Source organism: Carassius auratus, chromosome 9 (assembly GCF_003368295.1).
Source record: "Carassius auratus strain Wakin chromosome 9, ASM336829v1, whole genome shotgun sequence".
Taxonomy (NCBI): domain Eukaryota; kingdom Metazoa; phylum Chordata; class Actinopteri; order Cypriniformes; family Cyprinidae; genus Carassius; species Carassius auratus.
In genome coordinates, this window is record NC_039251.1 from 31,225,789 (window position 1) to 31,247,114 (window position 21,326).

The 21,326-nt window shown below is 37.5% G+C and overlaps 2 protein-coding genes across 8 annotated transcripts; both read right to left on the reverse strand.

The window, feature by feature from the left end:
• Window positions 1-1,302: 1,302 nt before the first annotated feature.
• On the reverse strand, window positions 1,303-2,551 carry wu:fc50b12 (Death domain-containing protein). 2 transcript variants are annotated; one of them, XM_026272998.1, is made up of 4 exons: window positions 2,490-2,551; window positions 2,321-2,363; window positions 2,074-2,207; window positions 1,303-1,921 (listed from the first exon to the last, which is right to left on the reverse strand). In XM_026272998.1, exons 2-4 carry the CDS (start codon window positions 2,339-2,341, stop codon window positions 1,687-1,689), a joined length of 390 nt encoding a protein of 129 aa, XP_026128783.1. In that variant the 5' UTR covers window positions 2,342-2,363; window positions 2,490-2,551; the 3' UTR covers window positions 1,303-1,686. The 2 variants fall into 2 exon arrangements, with proteins under 2 accessions (XP_026128783.1, XP_026128782.1); XM_026272997.1 differs by having other exon boundaries at window positions 2,074-2,237.
• Window positions 2,552-9,314: 6,763 nt separating this feature from the next.
• On the reverse strand, window positions 9,315-20,398 carry slain1a (SLAIN motif family, member 1a). Of its 6 annotated transcripts, none has more exons than XM_026272520.1 (10): window positions 20,290-20,398; window positions 19,725-20,071; window positions 17,920-18,056; window positions 16,295-16,411; window positions 14,678-14,779; window positions 13,671-13,820; window positions 12,170-12,505; window positions 11,738-11,917; window positions 11,351-11,630; window positions 9,315-10,095 (listed from the first exon to the last, which is right to left on the reverse strand). In XM_026272520.1, exons 2-10 carry the CDS (start codon window positions 20,066-20,068, stop codon window positions 10,020-10,022), a joined length of 1,722 nt encoding a protein of 573 aa, XP_026128305.1. In that variant the 5' UTR covers window positions 20,069-20,071; window positions 20,290-20,398; the 3' UTR covers window positions 9,315-10,019. The 6 variants fall into 6 exon arrangements, with proteins under 6 accessions (XP_026128305.1, XP_026128303.1, XP_026128302.1 ...); XM_026272518.1 differs by lacking the exon at window positions 20,290-20,398 and adding an exon at window positions 20,149-20,276 and having other exon boundaries at window positions 14,678-14,776; XM_026272517.1 differs by lacking the exon at window positions 20,290-20,398 and adding an exon at window positions 20,149-20,276.
• Window positions 20,399-21,326: the final 928 nt, after the last annotated feature.

A 21,326-nucleotide genomic window follows, 5' to 3' on the forward strand; every position in this document is an offset into this window, starting at 1 on the left:
AATTTTTACTAGTAACAACTGAATTATATAGCTCTCTAATTGCATTAGAGCTTTGTAAATACATTCTTACTAATAAGAATTCAGTTACAGAGCTCTACAATTCAATTCCTACTAGTAAGATTTACAATTAGAGAGCTCTTTAATGCAATTCTTACTACTAACAACTGAATTAGAGAGTGCTTTAATAAATAGCTCTGCAATTAATCATCTTTCATGTTGTTTTTTTTACAAGTAAGAATTGATTTAGAGAGCTCTCTATAACAGGAATTTTTAGTAGTAAGAATTTAATTGTAGAGCTCTTTAATTCTAGTAAAACTGCAATTATGTCACCCAAAAATGAAAATTCTGTCACCATTTAATCACCCTAATGTTGTTCCAAACCTGTATTGCTTTCTTATTTTGAACAGTTGGTGGTTGCCATTGACTTCCATAGTATTTTATTTTCCCTAGTATGGAAGTCAATGGCAATCACCAACTGCTTGATTATCAACAAACTTCAAAATATCTTCTTTTATGTTCTATATAAGAAAGCAACTCATACAGGTTTAGAACGACATGATGGTGAGTAAATGATGACAGAATTTTCATTTTTGGGTGAACTATTCCTGCTTGGCGTACACTTTATAACTGCAGCGACTACCAATTTTCATCTGAAAATGAGTTTGAGCTGCTGGAGTTCGAGTCTGCGTCAGTCAAACTATTAATATAATTAGAATTATAATATAAATTTCATATAAGAGAAGACACAGTTATGACCTTTTTATTATCGAAAGAACAAAACAAAGAAAAATTGGAATAAAAATAGAATAAATGCCCTCAACTTTTTTTTTTTTCACAGACCAAGTGCCATAAAAGTCACCAAGTTTCGTACCATTCTAGTGAAGCTACAATTTTTAAAAATTCTAAATAGAAGCGTTAATATAAAATTATATTAACCTTGTGTAGTCTTCGGTCACTTCTAAATTCTTCTCTGAGAATTTTACATTTTGAATATACTATATATATAATTTAAAATTAAATGTATGTGCTAATTAAAGTAATATAATCTGATTTAAAAATAAACAAAATTGTCAGAATGGAAAGTCATGGTTTATCTGAGCATTCAATTTCACTAGATTTCACTGCTTTTCAAGTGGACCTATTTTATTATCGAAACACCGAAACATAAGTAAATGCATTGTGAATGTAAACATATTGTATGAGAGTTTGATTGAATGATAGAAAAATAAGCAGAATATGATTCATGCAACTGAATAAGTAGTTACAAGAAGATTGGTTTCATGAGGTGTGTAAAAAGTAAAAACGTATCGAATATATAAAACTATTGAATACTATTGAATATTCTGCTATGTACATTGGGATCTAAAAGTCTACGGCCACATTGAAAATCTGGATAATTCTCAAATCATGCTGGATAAAATTAACATGATGAATTAACATTATCATGGAAATAATCTGAATTGGATGTAATGTTTTCAGTTAATTAACATCTTTATTACAATGAAATGAAAATATATTCTAATTAAAATGTATTAAAATGCACTTATCTAGTATGTAAACTATATTTTAACGATTTTAACTAAACTACAAGCATACAGGTTGTAATGAAAAATAAAGAAAGTTTAGAACAGCATTTTCAGCATCAATCAGACTTTAGCTCACATCATTATTTTTTGCCGAATGGTCTTAGTTATAACTGCGATTGAGCACATTAATCCTGCTCAAGGCGTCCTTGTTGTCTATGGTCTTGTGGACAGTAATGATGAAGGGGAAGGCAGAGGGCAGCTCGACTCTGCGGCTGAGCTTCTGGTGACCCCAGTGCAAGCAGCGCAGTCTCTCAGCTAGATCACGACGGCCCGCCCGCTCAAGACCGTCCTGCAGAAGCTTGGTTTTGTTTGGTTTGTCCCAGGAACGCTCATACCTATCAATCAACAACACAGCTCATCGGAGCTATCACCAATTAACACAAGCACAGCTCTCATAGAAAAAGAGTGTAAGTTCTGTAAAATAAAGTCTTATTTAAAAAACAATAATAAACAGTTACATTTAATAGTGTGTTGGATCAATACACACCATGATTCCAGCATTCTCTGAGCCTGAACCCTCTTTTCTTTGGATGTGGCATGAAACTGTCTGACTTCATTTCTGGTGAATCCCAGTTCAAACGCTAGGACGGTCCACTCGAACCCTAACTGCTTGGCAATCTCCTGCACAGATTTCATATTGATCACAGCATCCTAAAGGACAAAGTACAGTACGCATTGACATATAATGGGGAAAAGATGGCAGTTTTAATAATAATATTGTAGAGATGACTCACCTCTTGTGCCTTGTTTGGCATTTTATCCACTTACACAAGGAATCTTGTTGGTTCCACAGGCAAGAAACAAAAGTTACAGTGTGAAGTCTGTCAGAACAGTACCATCTAATGTCTTTCTACTTGAAATTAATTACATTCACAATCCATATACATAGTTTAAAACACTTACAAATTGTGTGCTGTTGTCGCGTATGCGACTGGAGCGTTCAGTGGTTGTCAGAGAGACTGTCCAACACACACCTGTCTGGTTAAAAATTAAAACATCACATAGTTCACTAAAGCTTTTACATTAAGAATTCAGTGAGTCAGTGTGAACGTAATTTGGAAATTATTACAGTTTCACACATAAACGTTTGTACAATTATTAATCATACAAATACGCTAAATGATTAGGTGTTTATAGACATATTAAACTATATATTATCCTAACAGAGATATTGTAAAATATTGTAAAATTATCTCGATTTTAAAAGGACAGCAATATATTTAATCGTGTCTGCCAACTTGACAAATATATTTACAATAATATTATTGTGACATATGTCAAAGTTACATTAACATGAAATGATCTATAAGCATTTCACAGAATTGTATTTCTTTATTTTTGTACAATATGTAAAGTATATTGTCAGTGGATCTAGTTTTTCAGCTGAACTGGTTCTTGTCACGGTTGGTAGAACCGTTGTCTCATTTTGATGTACTGTATGTGGGTAGGGTTAGGTGTGTGTCTTGTTATCAGCAGAGACAGTTTATAAGAGACATGCCACTTCCTCAATCCTCAATACAACTATATAAGGAAAACCCGTAACGGCAAAGATGGCGGTTGTGTGCACATGTCCCGCCCCTCCCGCTGGAAAGCCAATCATCTGCTTTTAACAGTCAAGCCGGGAAACATTTAATCGTCTGTTTCCACTGACGTATGCGCACAGTTCAGGAAACCTTGCGCATTCGTAGTAAAGGTATAACCTTTGGGGAAAAAAACGTTTTAAACCTTATTTTGGGGGAAAATAAATCACATTTTTTCAGCGATTTTCATATTATCATATTTTACTGCTGTTTCTATACATGCTGTTTTTATGTCCCGGTGATCAGTGAAAGTACAGTTCTGACTCTCTGCCCATTCATTTAGATAGGAGCTGATAGCTGCCCGGAGGCATTGCCAAGATGGCGGCCGAGTGGCACGACTTGCCTGAAAGGACTTTGTTATCACTTATTGTTTCATGTGGGCGTGACCTCCAGTTGTCCCATCAGCTGCAGCTGCCTCTCATTTCCTGCTCCCTATTTACTGCCCTGTCTTTCGTCTTGTGTTTGTCAGATCATTGTTTGAAGTCTCCCATGTTTGTGCCTGGTTTATGATAGTTTATGATAATTTATTTGATAGTTTCCCGTTTCACTCAAGACGGATCGCTTCAGTTCATACTCACTGTGGGTTCTTCATCTCCTCAACTCACCTCAGGATCGCCCGTCTCAGTCTCTCCTGTTGTCTGGTTCTGGACCTGATCCCTGGCCGTGAGAGATCTGCCCCATATCCATCCTGTTGGCTTTCTGTTTATACTCTGATGTGCTGTGTGAACTTGGCTCATTAAATCATCATTACTCTTGCATTTGCTTCCTCTCATACTTTACCATTACAGAACGACCTGAACATTCATGGAACCAGCAAGCTCAACCTTGATGGCGGATTTCATCCATCATAGCGTCTCCCGGATGGATCAGCAGTAGGAGAGCATTACCAACACCGGACACACAGTTCAAGCGCTCGTGATGGAGGTGTCCAAGCTCACCCAGCAGATCCAACAACTTAGCATTCCCACTGCGCTGCCTGCACCACCTGTTCCCCGTGCTGTACCTGAGATGAGCCATCAACCAGAGCCCCACCTACCCATTCCCGAGAGTTATGCCAGTGAACCGAACTTGTGTAGAGCAATCCTTACCTGATGTTCAGTGCATTTCTCATTGCAGCCCCAATGTTCGAGACAGAGGAGTCTAAAATTGTGTTTGTCCTCACGCTACTGACGGGACGGGCAGCCTTGTGGGGAACGGTGGTGTGGGAGAACCGGGACCCATGCTGCGCCTCTTTCCATGCACTCGCCGCAAAAAATGAAGAGGGTCTTTAATCGAGCGATAGCCGGCAAGGAGGCTGCCAGAAGAGTCGTGGATCTTAGATAGAGTGATTGTCCTGTTGTGGACTACTCTATTGAATTTCGTACACTGGCGGCAGATTGCAAATGGAACGAGGAGGCGCAGTGGGATATGTTCCTGCATGGGCTGGCCAACCGTGTTCAGAGAGAGATTTACATGCTGGATTTACCTCCTAGACTCAACGGATTACTTGACTTGGCTCTACGGGTTGATGCCCACATTGATCGACTGGAGCAACTCACTCGATCCATACACACTCCCGGTCGGTCCTGTCGTCAATCACGAGCCCATGCAGGTGGGGAGAGCTCAGCAGTCCCGAGAGAAGAGAGAGAGGCAGAGGTCCTGTGGACTTTGCCTTTACTGTGGTGGCTCTGGACATTTCTTACACTCTTGCCCGGTAAAAGAGCAAGCCCGGTAGTAAAGTTGAGGCTACTATCGGCTGGGATCTCTGCCGGGAAGTCCTTATCATCCACTCTCCATCCGGTGAGACTGAGATGGGCCAATGACACCTACTCCTGTCAAGCACTCCTGGATTCTGGGGCAGAGGGTAATTTTATAGACACTCATCTGGCACACAAGCTAAAACTTCACGTCATCTTTACGACTGGTCCCATAACCCTCATCACCTCCGGCAATCACACAGAGACAATTTCATTCCTCCTCCTGAACTCCCCTGGTGCAACCATTGTTTAAGGCCACCTTGGCTGGCTAAACATAATCCTCAGATGGATTGGGGCTCGAATTCCATAACGATGTGGAGCGAGCATTGTCACGAGTCCTGTCTGGTGTCGGCTTGTTCGCCTGTGTCTGGTTCTGTGTTTCAGGAGAAGGCAGTGGTTCTGATCCCAGAAGTCAGCTCATGGTGGAGGTCGACACATCAGAGGTGGGGGTAGGTGCAGTTCTTTCCCAATGCACTTCCTCAGACAACAAGATGTATCCTTGTGCATTTTTCCCCATCGTCTATCACCTGCCGAACCTAACTATGACATTGGCAACAGAGAATTGTTGGCCGCCAAGTTAGCATTGGAGGAATGGCGTCATTGGTTAGAAGGGTCAGGGGTACCTTTTAATGTTTGGACCGACCATAAGAACCTTGAATATATTAGCTCTGCTAATAAACTCAAATTTAGGCAGGCTCGGTGGGCCCTTTTTTCAGACATTTTGACTGTTCTCTCTAGTACCCCCAGGGTTCCAAAAACATCATACCCGATTCCTTATCTCGCATTTTTGATCCATCCAAACCCCCAGTTACTCCTGAGTGCATTTTACCTGAGAAAGTAGTTATCTCCACAATAATATGGGAGGTCAAATCGAAGGTCAAGATGGCCTTAGAAGGGTTAACGCCTCTCCTCGGTTGCCCACCGAATCGATTGTTTGTTCCGGAGGAGTTACTGTCCGAAGTTATTCAGTGGGGTCACTGCTCTTACATTGCTTGTCATCCAGGGATAAGCCGAACCAATGGGTTAGTTAAACAACGATTCTGGTGGCCACTTATGGCTCATGACGTCCATGATTTTGTTTTGGCTTGTTCAGTTTGCGCCAGTGGTAAGTCATCTAAACGACCTCCTGATGGGCTCCTTCAACCGCTGTCTGTCCCTTCGAGACCCTGGTCCCACATCGCACTAGATTTTGTTAACGCCCTCCTGCCCTCTAATGGCATGACAGTCATTTTGACCGTAGTGGACTGGTTCTCGTAGGCGGCACATTTCATTCCCTTGCCCAAATTACCGACAGCCAAGGAGACAGCGGTCACTGTCCTAGATCACGTCTTTCGGCTACATGGCCTCCCGGTAGACATGGTTTCTGACAGGGGATCCCAATTTATATCCAAATTTTGGAAAGAATTTTGTAAGTTGCTAGGAGCGTCGGTTAGCCTTTCTTCCGGTTATCATCCCCAGAGTAACGGACAGTCTGAGCGAGCCAACCAAGATTTAGAGAGGACGTTGCGATGTTTGGTCTCCAAGAATCCATCTTCCTGGAGCCAACATCTCTCTATGGTGGAGTGCGTGTTACGCATCAGCACTGATTAGTTTGTGAGTGACTCCGTTAATTGTCATCAGCAGCAGCTGTCACTCATTACTCATTCCTATATAATGGCTTGTCTTACGTCTTGTGTTTGTGAGAGCGTTGTTTCCTGTTTGTTAACCGTGCCTTGCTTACTTGTGTGTTTTGCATTTGGATGTCCGTGTCTTCCCCCCGGAACCCCGTCCACTCTTCGCAACCACCTTCAAGCAACACGTCTTACCTTCGGCTCGCTTCCCTTGAGTTCCTGTGCCACTCTCTTCTGCTGCCAACCCACCTCCACCTTCAGGACTCATCACTTCCATCCACCATCTTGGACAGTATCTTCATCCCAGCATTATTTGTGTTCCAGTTTTGTACTGTCTGCATTATCTCATTAAACAGTGTTAACTTGCACTTGCTCCCAGCTCCTCCTTCACCCAGTCGTCACACCCATCACCTGCAGCTGCCTCTCATTTCCTGCTCCCTATTTATTGCCCTGTCTTTCGTCTTGTGTTTGTCAGATCGTTGTTTGAAGTCTCCCATGTTCGTGCCTGGTTTTTCGCTCTTGATAGTTTCCTGTTTTACTCAAGGTGGATCACTTCATTTCATACTCACTGTGGGTTCTTCATCTCCTCAACTCACCTCAGGATCGCCCGTCTCAGTCCCTGCAACACGCTCTCCTGTTGTCTGGTTCTGGACCTGATCCCTGGCCGCTGGAGATCTTCCCCATATCCATCCTGTTGGCTTTCTGTTTATTCTCTGACGTTCTATGTGAACTTGGCTCATTAAATCATAATTACTCTTGCATTTGCTTCCTCTCATACTTTACCGTTACAGTTCTATGCATTTGTTACATGTTAAGTTAGAATAGCTGCAAGTCCAGACCTCTTCTGTTCTTTAATGACTGAACAGTTATTAAAAACGAATTATGTCAAGATGTACTTGGGCAGCTGTGCATCAATATTTGAACAAGACTGAGGTCAATATTCTTAAACAGTGCATTAGAATCATGTTCTGGAGTAAAAAGTTGGGAGACCGAGTTAATTTAATGGCCAATTCTTGAGAAATTTTCCACTGTAGTGTGCATATAGAAAAAGTTTTTTTTTTTTTAGACCTGGACCAGCATCAGAAACTGTGATTTTCTCATTCTCCTCAAATAAAACAAAAAAATTGCACTTCTCGTGCAAGTGTTGCATTTACGCTTATTTTACAGGGGAAAATGTCTTGGTGCACATGAACACTTTAATCCAATATTTGAATGTATTCAAATTAATTGCATTCAGATTTAGTAATAAAATTTGGATTACAGAACAAACAGTTGTCACATTTGATCCACATTTACCATTGTGGTGCTCAAACAGTGGCGTGTAGATTGCACAGAAATAAACATTAGACTAATATCAGACATACACTTATTTTAAAGAAAAAAAAAAGGTCTTGGTGCATTTGATCACTTTATATTACAATACAATATGTGTTCATATTAATTGCATTTTAGTAATAAAAGTCTACAATATCTATCTATCTATTTTATCAGATTTTGTAATACAATTTGATTTACTGAACCTGTCGTGTTAATTGAATACTGTCACATGACCCTCATTTGTGTTGCTCGAATGGTGGCATGTAGATGAAGAGAGACGAGCACAACATGAAAAATGTTTTAGACAAATGATTCATGCTGCATTTTAACACACATAAAAACTATTTTCTTATGTTTTAATACATTATCATTAAATAAATAAATAATTTACATAAAATTGTGGGATACTGAACTTACCATGCTCATTTACTCCTTTTCAATTACCTTTATACACATTTCGTGATAAAAAAAAAAAAAAAAAAATAAGTTATTATTTCTAGAGATTTACCCTAATGGTAAGACAGATATCTTTAGTCGCACACAAGAACTAAACGAAACGCTAATATTCAGTACTAGTGTTATGTCATAACAGAAATAGAATGTTTATGTAGGCTACAAAGTTTTAATTTGATGTGTGGATTATTTGGTTTTATTGGAAAATTTCTGACTCAACAGCTTGTGATATGTGGCATAAAAAGCATATTTACCTGCATCTGCTAGGTGTCCGTTACATTTTCAGCTCTAATCTAATAATTGCGCACATAATAAATCCCATATTTTTAGGCTGGTACTAAATATGTATGTCATGTCATACAATACTTTTTTTTTTTTTTTTAAGTTTGACTGAATTTGTATTTTACATGACCACAATTGAATAAAAACGTTATATAGCCTACTTATAAAGCTTTCATTTACAATTCAAATAGCGAGGGAATGACATAGAAAAAGAGCAAAAACATTTACATTATCAAATAATATTATTCAGTCTAGTGAGCTTTAAGTGCTCTCAAAAATAAATAAAATAAAATAATAAAAACTCCCCTTATAATCAGAAATTGTCTGCACTGTAAAATGAATCTCATAACATAATCTCTTTAAGTACATCTGCACTTTGTCGTTTATATCAGTGCGCACAGAACAAAACCCAATGCAATGACTTATCTGAACGCTTCTGATTGGCCATTGCATTTGTAAACTCAACAGAATCATTTGTGATTGTTTATAATGCCTTACACTGAAATAAATTCCGTAAAAAATAAGCTAAATGCGAAATAAAATCTGCTAAATGATTGAATGAATATAACTTATCATTTTGTCGATAATATCTCAATATAGTGCATACCAGATCTTATGCAAATCAGACAAACAGCCTAAGACAAGTAAAAAAAAAATAGTAGTCTCTTGAATACTCTAAATACTCTCTTAAATATCATATTTTAGTACGAAACATTTCTAAACATTAGAATTCAGTTCAAAAGCCTTTTATTCAACACTGGAAAAACATACTATCCATTCCATTCCATCCAAGCTGTTTAAAAAAAAGAAAGAAAAACAAATGTCACCATTTGATGTGCAAATGTCTTGTCCACGGTGCTCTGTATCACGAGCATCATGTAAACATACAATCTTCAATGCATGCCTTTCACTCTAGGCTGCATTTAGTGTTTTACAGTCCATTTCATCTGCTTTTACAAATGCACCAGATCACCCTCATAATTCACTTGCCATATGTTGCATCATAATTGACAACATTATTAAAAAAGGAATGCAACTTGTGCAAAAGAAACCAATCGGGTACTACTCTGGCAATACTGGTTATCTAATGTAACAATGCAAGTTAACAGTAAAAGTGCTATTTGAGAGACAATGACTTATGCTTATTAAATTATAACATCTACCAAGACCAATACTCTCCTTATCCTTCGTATCTAATTATTAATATCATTCGACAATTGGTTTCAATGGTTAAAAAATTGTGCTGCAATTAGGCAAATTATTTGCACGTAAACACTTGTATGAATAATGCTCTGGGTTTCAGCCATCAGGCATATTGCAGTGGTGCTGTATTGCATTTGTTAACAGTGCTTTTCAACTTCGAATCACTTGATGTAATCTGATTTCCACGTAAGGTCTAGATGTGCCCAGTTGAGCCCAGCCAGCTGGGCCTGAGACATTTAAGGTCAGAGCAGTTTAATAGCAGCCGTCCCTCCAGCTGCCGTCACGCAGGGCGCTCAGAGCAGAGACACTCTTCGGTGGGGTCAGTAAACTGAAACGACAGTGACTAGTGTTAATTCATCTATTATACAGTATAGTGTAAACAAAATATCAAAATCTTTTACCATCATGAACTAACAATGAACAATTGTAACCAATTAATGTACATTTCTGCATAAATTAATACAATTCAAGTTGCATAAATGAACATGAGTTGTATTCTAATGAACTATGAACAAACATGAATTAATAATGAAATAGGCTAACTGTGTATGAAATTAAATATATTTAAATCATTTTAAAACATTAAGTTACACTACTGCTCAAAAGTTTTGGTTCAGAGAGTGTCAGTGATGCTCATCAAGGTTGCATTTATTTGATAACAATACAGTAACAACAGAAATATTATTATAATCTAAAATAACTGTTTTTTTTATTTTTATTTTTTACTTTAAAGTGTAATTTATTCCTGTGATCAAATCTGAATTTTCAGTGTCACATGATCCTTCAGAAATCATTCTATTATGCTGAATATGCTCAAGAAACATTTATTATTATTATTATTATCAAAACAGTTTTCATACTTAGGATTTTGTGGAAACTATTATATATATATATATATATATATATATATATATATAGGTTATATATATAGGTTTATTTAAAGAAATAAAAAGCTCATGAAGCTCATCTTTTGTAACATTATAAATGACTTTATTCCTTCACTTTTGATCAGTTGAATGCAACATTAATAAAAGTAATAATCTCCTACAAAAAAAAAAAACAACAACAACAAAAAAACACATAAAAAACCTGCATGTTAGTAAATTTAATATAATATAAGAATCAATCATTCCTGATAGTATTTTTAGGGCTGTCAAGTATTAAAAATTATAACTGAATTAACTACAATATGCTGATTCATTAATGAAAAAGAAATAGCAAAATCAGTATTTTGCAGAGAAAAGCTCTAAATCAAGTTGTTTTTGCAGATAAATCAATTATTGAATTACAAAAAGTGACTATGGTTTGTTTTGTGTCCATATCATTGAACAGAAGCCTAACACTATTTTGCAGCCAACAGCAATACATTTTCTGAGCTTGTCTGAAATTCACTGCTAGCTACATGAGCATTTGCTTCAATGAATATGAAATTCTGTAATTACCAGTAAATGTTTAACAATAAAACACTTGTCCTCTCTGGAACAGCTAATGTTATAAAAAGCAAAACCAGCCTCCTGGATGAGAAGCCCATGAGCGAATGTTTAGTAATATATTAACAAAAGTAGAGGAGGAAGAATGTTTACCTGCGCATGGGCTGGCCAATTTTACTGCGCGAGACCCCACTTGTCCCAACAAAGGAAGCAGGGCGAGGTAGAGCGCTGCGAGTGGAGGAGGGGGCGCTGGGTTTGCTGGGGAGAGGGATGCTGCTGCTGCTGCTGGGGATAGAGCCGAGACTAACAGAGGAAGGCATTGTGGTGGCACTCTGGATGGTAGGGCTCACGTACGCCGTGGCTTTCAGAGGGGGCCGCGTTGAGAAGTTGCCCACGCTCTGAACCCGCTGCTGTAACTGGCCCGGACAGGGAACTGATATTGAACAGAGAGCAATGAAAATTGACCCGAGGTTCATAAAGAATGCAACATAATCAGGAACTAAGATAATTATTATCATTTACTGTGATGTTTGGACTTACTTGCAGTCTGTATCTTGGCCAGACCGCTGTGGGAATCAAAACTCTGACTGTTTCGGAGTAATGACAAAGACGAGGACGATGTGGCAACGTGAGCGGCCGGAGCAGGAACACCGGGCACACTGATGACACTGGGGATGCTGGGAGCTCGAAGGAGGTTTGGCATGCTCCTTCGTAGCTTGTCTGAAAAACAGGTCAGTTTGGTGTTTTGGTTGTTTTCTTGTTTTAATTGGGTAATCCTAAAAAAAATAAGTTTTGTGCTCAACATATTTATCTCCAAGACTATTTAACTTCAGTTTGGTTTCCAGACACTAGATGGCACCACTCAGTAATTGATTCTACCCAACAGCTTTCATATCAAAACAGAGAGACTGGGGTCACCAGTAGCAGTGAGTTATTGCTGTGTCAGTGTTATCAGTATATGTCCAGCCTGACCTGTGTGGGCTCTGTAGCTCTGGGTCTCTGGGGCCGTGCTGGAGCTGAGGTTGGGCATGTGCAGCTGCTGGTAGGACGGGCTGCTGAGGTACTGAGGCGTGGAGGGGCTGCGCCGGCACTCTCTCATGCTGGAGAGGCTCTGGGAGTGGGACGTGCTGCGCTGCATGGAGGACGTCCGGAAGAGCCGTGGCTGCGGAGCGGACAGCTGATCGTACTCCTCCTCTTCCTCCAGCTCGGCCTCACTCCGCATGCTCCTGCGCGCGCCTGTGTGCACCGAAAAACTGGCACTACGGCGCGTAGCTGTGGCAGTGGTGCTCGCGTACTCCTGTCGTAGACCTAAACACAAACACATGAAGCATCCTGAGTACAAAATACTTCTTCTGACCCAGTCCAAGCTTTTGAAGAATGCTGTTAACATAACAGTTTTGCTTCCCTTTGACTTCCATTGTACACTGACTTCCACCTGTGGTGCGAGGAGCCTATTGGAAGTTTTTCTTCTTTTTCTTCTTCTAATCCAAAACAAATTGCAAATTTTTAGGACCTAAATGTGCTCGAAAACTCATGAAACTTAACATATGATATGGGTTTCAGAAGTGGATGTGGCAAAATGGCTCAACTGCCATGTTTGAAACACAACAGGAAGTCTGTTATTTTTATATGCAAATGTTGTGCTGTTTTTGCCATTTTCAGGTGTTGTATTTAAACAAACCCCCCCTGGAGATTTAAACAGATCAACACCATATTTGCTCAGTGTAATTGAAAGCCCTTTGTGATGTTAAATTGCGAAGATCTTAAATTTTCGTTGAAGGTCGTGTCCATGGCAGCCTGTTTCATCATGAAACTCATGCATACAACATCCGATCTGCCCCACAGTTCACGTTTGATAAGAGTCATGTCCTGAACACATCTAAAGGCCAGTATTCTATTATGATTATAGCGCCACCTGCTGGCAACAGGAAATGACTTGTTTTACACTAACTTAAATAAGCAATGTCCGATCTGCCTCAAACTTCACACATCTGATAAGACTCCTGGTCTGACGACATCTAAACACCAATATTAATTTATAATCATAGCGCCACCCGTTGGCAACAGGATATGTCATGTTTTACACTAACTCAAACATACCATGTTCAATCTGCACCAAACTTTATGTTTGATAAAAATCCTGGCCTGAAGACATCTACATGTCAATATTGAGTTATAGTCATAGCGCCACCAGCTGGCAGCAGGAGGTTTGACACATATAAATGACATATTCCTCCTATATTTACTGCTTTAAATGCATATTGCTGACCGGTCGCTGTTTTCCTAAAGCCACCGGGTGGCAGTGAGCCTGATGCGAGGACCCTTTCAATGGTACTTGCAGCTTTAATTATAATGGCAGTTTATAGGAACTGAATGTGTTTGGTGACCAACATTCTTCAAAATACCTTCTTCCACAGAAACGAATTTTGTAATGACATTAGGGTGACCATGTGATGTATTTATGTAGACTTACTCTCCTCCTGCAGTCGGGCCATGACCTCCACATCAGTCATGTCCTGAAGCTTATAGCTCATAGAGATGGAGTCGTCCTCCAGTTCAGAGACACTTAGGTCACTGTCTATTGACGACTGAGGACTGAGGGGCCTTTGATGATGACTGTTCCCTGAAAGAGACATTTAAAGTACATTTTTATATTGATTGAAAATCATGGAGTCCTGTTTTGTTCAGTCTGAAAACAAAAGTGCTAATGTCAAATAATAGGGGTAAAAATAAACATTTAAATAGCATTTCTGCTTGACTCACAGTGTTGATGTGCAGAATACATACTGATTTACTAACTGCAGAAATTACTCAGGGTTTTATTTATTTATTTAGTTTTGTGTATCACAGAAAATAGGATGCATATTTTAACAGACAACACAATAAGCACCACTTTTGAAGGTGTCTTTATTTTATAGTAAGTAAACTAAATTAAACATTGACTAACAATCTTAAATGAAAATTGTACTGGCATATTATTTATGCTGAAATTAAATTGTAAAATGGCAAAAAAAGATCATACTGAGCTAGGTTAAATAACATTTTGGCTAACATCTTCTGAACATCTAATGATATGATCTTTTTACTTTGTGTGAATGTTGTTGTGTTTGGGGAAAGAAATATTTTTAATTAATAGTTAATCAAAACCAATTCATAAATATAATTTAAGAAGCAGCACAACTGTTTTCAACTCTGATAAAAATAAGAAAGCAGTAAATGAAAGTAAAAAAAAATGTTTTTTGAGCAGTTAATCAGCATATTATTTAGAAAGGATCATGTGACACTGAAGACAGGAGTAATGAAAACTGAGCTTTACCTCACAGGAACAAATTACATTTCAAATATATTGAAATAGAAAACAGTTATATTAATATTTAATAACATTATAAAATATTGTTTTTGATCAAATAAATGCAACCTTGGTTGGCATAAGTGACTTAATTCTAATGGAAAATGATGGGAGATCTTGGTCAAGCTTACCTTGTGTAGCCGTGTGATAGAGGAATGTGGGAGATCTTTCGTTTAGGCTGGAGCAGTTTCTCCCTGTGAGAGTCTTCTGATGGTTTGGTGAAGGTGGATCTGCTTCAGGAGAGAGATGATAGATAAATCTAAATATGGTATGGAGTAAAAAATCACCTTTATGAACAATGACTAAACTATAAAGACATTAAATTTGGGTTTGTGTACTAAAGAAATTCTTTGTTGGGTTGTCATTTGCTCTCCACTGTCAAAGCTGTGCCCTAAAGCAAAACCGGTTGAGAACCACTGATCTAATGCATATAAATCTATAGTCCAACCAGGACCATATGCAGACCTTCTGTGACAAAGTATCACAAGCAAATCTCTGTCACTTGCAGACACCATGAACTCATCAGTGATGTATCATATTCCTCATGGCTTGAAAAATGCTGATCTGACTGATGGAAACGATATCTGATGCCTGGAAAAAAAAATCAATATGTTCTATCTCAGCTATTCTGATTGCTACGTCTTTACGTTTCTCAACTTCCTAGTACATCAGTATATTTCAATCAAAAATTAATAATAGTTCAATATTATACATATGGCCCTAGTGAAAAAGAAGAGGCTTAAGTGTATTGAATATACAGCTGTAGTGTACTTTAAATCTGAAAAGAATTTATATTAAAAAAAGAAAAAAAAACTGTACTTTCAGATTAATAAAAGGCCACTTAAGTCTACTTAAAGAACACACTTAAGTGCACCTTTAAAATAATGCACTTAAGTGCACTTCGTAATAATGTCAAGTTAAAAGTTTTGCTTTAAAATACATTTTATTTTGTTGTTTTAACAGTTTAAAGAAGTGCGTTTTACTAAAACACATGTAAAGTACTTCATACGTGTAAAGTGTCATTTAATATTACATTTAAAGTTAATATATTTTAAATGTACTAAATTGCGTTATTACAAATTTAATTACAGATATACTGAAATACACAACATTTTTGCATTTCAACAGAAACTGGTTACACTTTATTAATTGAAGGTGTCCTTATTACAGTGTAATTATACATTTAAGTACTGAGTAATATTGAATAACTACATATACCTACTGTATGGTTAGTGTTTGCCTTAGGGTTACTTGCATGGAATTATGCATAATTAATTGTTATTATAAAAGTGTAACAAGAAAACCTTAAAATAAATTGTTACTGAAATGATATTAAAGTATATTTTATTATATCATAAATGCCAGTACATTCAGCAGTACACTGTATATTTTTTGAAAGACATATTACATATAAAGATATACTTTAGTCCTCCTCTGAAGCACTCTGAAGTTGAGCTAATTGCATTTAATTTTAAAACAATGTAATTTTTTTGTAATAAAGTGGCTGAAAGCATTACATCCAGTTCAATTTTAAAGTATATCCTTTCTGTAATAAGCATTCTTATTTAAAGTAAGCTATGTAAGTCTACTTCTTTTCCACAAGGGATTGTATAATACACAGCTCAAACTAAGTAGTTTATCAGGCATAAAGTACAGAACCTCTATTAGAGTTAGAGAAAGCATGTAATGAATAATAATGAGAAATAGTTTCTGGTCTTGAGTTAGGATGAGTGAGGCGCAAGTGTTACCTGTTTGCTCAGTTAGTGCAGGTTTAGTATAGGGTTTAGAACAGCTGCTTAAAGCAGAGAGTTCATCTACAGGACTGTACAGAGTGCTTGAAGAGAGGACACCTCTCCATCTTTTGGCTAATGGGAAAAGAGAAGTGCAATTAATAAATAAACATGACAAACAGCAACATTAACATATTAATATTATGGTTAGTGTACTTTTGTGAATAAGGATAATAAATATGTAACTAATAAAGTTTCTTTAGTTATTATTTATATATATATAAATCAATTCCCACAATTAAGAAATGTAAGCTATTTCTGACAGTTTTGGAAAACACTAACTAGGACATTCTTCTCAATTTCTCCTTTGAAAGGTTTGAAAGGTTCATTCTGGGTCAAACTATCCCTTTAAAAGAGTGAAACTGGGTTGTCAAGCGTACTTATGCCTACCTTAACAATTAGCCTTTTTCAAGATTGCATAAAAACAAGCATTCACGGCTACCCAGAAAAACAAAGGTTTTCAGAGGCTGCCGGAACAAAGATGTATTCATGACCCCGTTTACAGAGAGCCAAGCTCTCGCTGAATCTGGCCTTTCAAAAGCCTTTCAGAGCGCCCGCAACTCCACAACACACGTCTCTGTATACGTGCGCCTCATGCATCATTTATGTATGGACTGATCCAAAGGAATAACTGATACAGTACAGAAACATTCCACCATGTCCCCAGAACCGTCTCCAATACATCAGTGTGGGTTAGAGCGGATTCTGTTGTTTCTATGGATACCGTCTCCTCCAGCAGAAGTACAGAAAATGTAGGTTATCCGACAATGACATAGCTACCAAGACACTGCAGTGCTAATTTTGTATCTTCTCAAGGTCTTATTATTTATCATCATACCAAGTTTTATTTTATATTAGGCTGAGTAAAAGTCTGTCACTCCCCAGTCTGCCACTGTTCATTTTCAGATTCATCTTACAGCTTTATAAAATGTAATTGTATATGTATCTGCATTATATCTAGACTCCATTAAAGAAATAGTTCACACACACACACACAAAAACAACAACAACAAAAAATAACCTTCACTTTCATGCCACTTTGATTTGAAGTAATTAGCATTATGTCACTTGCTCATCAATGGATGCACTATAGTGAATGGGTGCCGTCAGAATGAGAGCCCAAACAGCTGATTAAAAACATCACAATAATCCACACCACTCCAGTCCAACAATTAATGTCTTGTAAAGTGTAAAGCTGCATGTTTCACTATAAAGTTTTTCACAATATTATGGATAAAGCAAAGTTTTGATGTAAAAAAAACCCCCAAACAAACACTTTGATGGATTTGTTTCTTTTAAAAACTTCACAAGATGTTTACTGATGGACTGGAGTGCTGTGGATTATTGTGATGTTTTTATCAGCTGTTTGGACTCTCAGTCTGACGGCACCCATCCACTGCACAGCATCCACTGGTGAGCAACTGATGTAAATTTCTCCAAATCTTATCTGATGAAGAAACAAGCTGCATCCCTTGGGTGAAATATTTCTTTAAAAAAGCTATAATGGTCTAACTCAAATTTGACATTGACATTTTAGACATTCACATTTCATACTCTATATCCATGGGAATGATGGTTGGTACCTTGGTCCAGTTTGTAGCACAATGAGCGTTTGGCTAACTCCACTTCTGGTCTGGGGTTGTCCAGCACATGTCTGCACCACTGAAGAGGACTGAGGAGAAGATGAGGAAACAGCTTGGCTTTTGGAGACACGTACAACCTGGTGACATAAAAACATGGTTAGAAACTTCCCAATCTTTACTTTTGCAAACCTTCATTATTACAATGTTGCATGGATGGTTCATGGTTCATGTTTTATTAATGTAGTAACATTTGAATTAGCTCAGCTGATTAAAAGAGAGTTTGAAACTAAACCTAAATTATGACCACTACCTGCTGAACTAAAACTAAGCCATTTGTTTGAAACATAACTGATCTCTATCTAAAATAAGTATAAAAACATGAGCTAATTTATTAAAAGTATCCTACTAACTATTTAGCAAGATTAAAAATAAATACTATAGGATGTGAATGATGTTTATTTGATTTCTGTGAGTGTCCTGATGTTACCTTATGTTATGGTTTTCAGGAACATGTAACATAATGTTTTAAATACATATTTCAGTCTAATCTATATCTTGTGTCATGCAGTATGGACACATAAAGTGGGCTTTACCTCTGAGGCATTTTTGTGCATCTTTCAAACATAACTTTTTTGTCATTATAGATTATATTATCAGCATAGCAACCTATCTTAATAATGGCCTAGTATTTGGTTCGTCTCTCTTTTTTTAAAAACCCAATAATTTTTTGAGGTGCCATGAAATTGTGTTGGCAGCATTCAAGTTGCATGAAATCCACAAGTTCTTCAGCATCGGAAATTCCAACAATATGGATGTGACATTTATCAGACACTTTCATTCAAAACAACTTACAGTGCATTCAGGCTATAACTTTTTATTTTATGAGTATGTGCGTTCCCTGGGAATTGAACCCACAACCTTTTGCGCTGCTAATGCATTGCTCTATTACTGAGCCACAGGAACACATTTGAACTCAGCTGAAAGTACATCTTAAAGTATTTTACTTGCTTGGTAATGTATATTCTCAGAGCACCTGAACTGGGGAATCAACAGGCAAAATATTTTTTTCTACAATATACTTAACCCCCCCCCCAAAACAGGCAAATAGGCATGCATTATGGATGAGACAGACTCCTCAGTAGACCATTTTGATTAAAGTCTTTGAAGTCTAATGTATAAATATACTAATAATACAGAAGTGATCTTAGCTGACCATAAAAATGTGTGGTGGAAGAACAGAATGGAAGCAAGAACTTCTGATCTGTATAAAAGTGTCCACTTGGACACAGATTTGTTATTTCCCTAGGAATTTAAAAGTATAAATTATTTCTACAATTTATTTCTTCAATTTATCTTACACTTTTAGCTTTTTTTTCAATGTGGTCTCAGACTTTCGAGTCCCACTGTAGGAGTTTTGCAATCAAGACTAATGTTGCGTCCCATAACGAAGCTAGGCCAGATTAGCTGTTTTTATTTGTCTGTGTAGTGCTCACGTTCAAGTTAGAACACTTGTGACCATCTGGTGTGAAATGATCACAGACGAATAGTCAAATAATTATGCATCTGTGCACTTCACATTTAGAAGACAAAAGATCTTAAGAATAATAATTCAATATTACACATTCAAGAGACCCTGCATCAGTGCTGTTTAGACACTCACCAACAGTGACTAACAATGGATCTGGACACATGGTCTACTACTTATTGTGACATTTCACGGGAACTGTAGCTATTTAAGCGATGACAAAGAACATGCAAACGCTGGAAACCGATTGTTTACGGAGCAAATAATGCAGCATCAGTACCAGATGTAATCAGACTCTCCATCGATGGGAAGAACAACACGAAGGTCTAGTATTTCCACCTCATCCAGTACAGTGGCATCTTCCTCATCAGCACCAGTCACTGACTGCGGATGAAAATACGGATAGTGCTCCTCCGGGGATCCAAAAGATGGAGAACAGGAGGATGAAAGGCAGTAGCTCCCGGTGTCTGGGCCGAGACGGCCGCCGGAGGTGCAGTTGTTCGCGGCGTTTGCCCTCGTCCTGAGCTGCTCGTTCTGCCTCTCCAGTTTTCTCACGAGCTCCTGAAGCTTTTTCACCTCCAGCTCTGCGTTCATTATCTTACTGTTGCCATTGACGTCCGCCATCGTCTGCGGGTTGAACAATAGCCCGTCCATTGAAGAGAAAAGCATATAAACAGTAGTAAGATGGTGGCGGTGCTGTTTACCCTGTGTGCCCAGACTCGCAGTGCTTTCAGACGGCTTGCACGCTTCATTCAGATGCTGATGTGTCTCTGTCTCCTCCCCCTCAGTTCAAAACAACACACGACCACCACAGAACCACCAGGAACAAAAAAACAAAAACTTACCCATGCAGCTCCTCGACAGCCTTCTTTCCAATCAGATGACTAGCGAGAAAATGGTGCCTTACATCTGGAGTGTTCTATTCTATTCTATTCTATTCTATTCTATTCTATTCTATTCTATTCTATTCTATTCTATTCTATTCTATTCCCAATGCAATACGCGTTTAAATTAAGGTCAATATGATTTATGATTTTTAAATCTATAATTTTTAAAATTAATAATTTTATTTAGCAAGTATGCATTGAATTGATCCAAAGTGACGGTAGGACATTTATAGTGTTACGAAATATTTATATTTCATACAGGCCTACGTGCTCTTCCTTTGAACTTTCTATTCTTCAAAGAATCCATAAAAATGGGAAGTATAGCACAACTGTTTTTAATGCCGTCAATTCAGCTTTGTGTCACAGGAATACATTGTTCATGAAAATATATTAATTGCAATAATTTTACACTTTTTATTATATTTTGATCAAATATATATCATTTGGTGAGCTTAAGATATAGGCCTACTTAAAAAATGTAACTCTTGCTGACTCCAAATGTTTGAATGTAGTGTCTTAATAAATTGGATGAGATATTAAACTCACAATTTTATTGTTGTAATGTAAATATATTAGTTCTATTAATATCACAATTTAAATGGAGTACGTTTTACATTTTAGTCTTTCTATGTGAGAATTCCATGTTAAACTCAGTGTTACTTGTTTCTTTCTCATTATTTGTAAAAATTATAAGCAATTTCTGAGAGAAAATTGTTTCAAGGTAAATCCTAAACTGTTTGTGTTTGTGTGTGTGTGTGTGTGTGGATTGAACTTTCTCTGCTGAACAATCGGTAATTTATAAAGAAATATTTCAGGTGTTTCATCTAATTGTAATATTTCAAATCGTTTTAATGTATAATTTGCGAATATTTTTTCCTTTGTCCTCTGTGTCAACTTAGATTCTGATAGTCTGTGTAAAATCCATAAACTAACAAAAGTCACTTAATTAATGACATTATCTTCCAGGAAGTGATTATAATTGTTTTTATCTTATT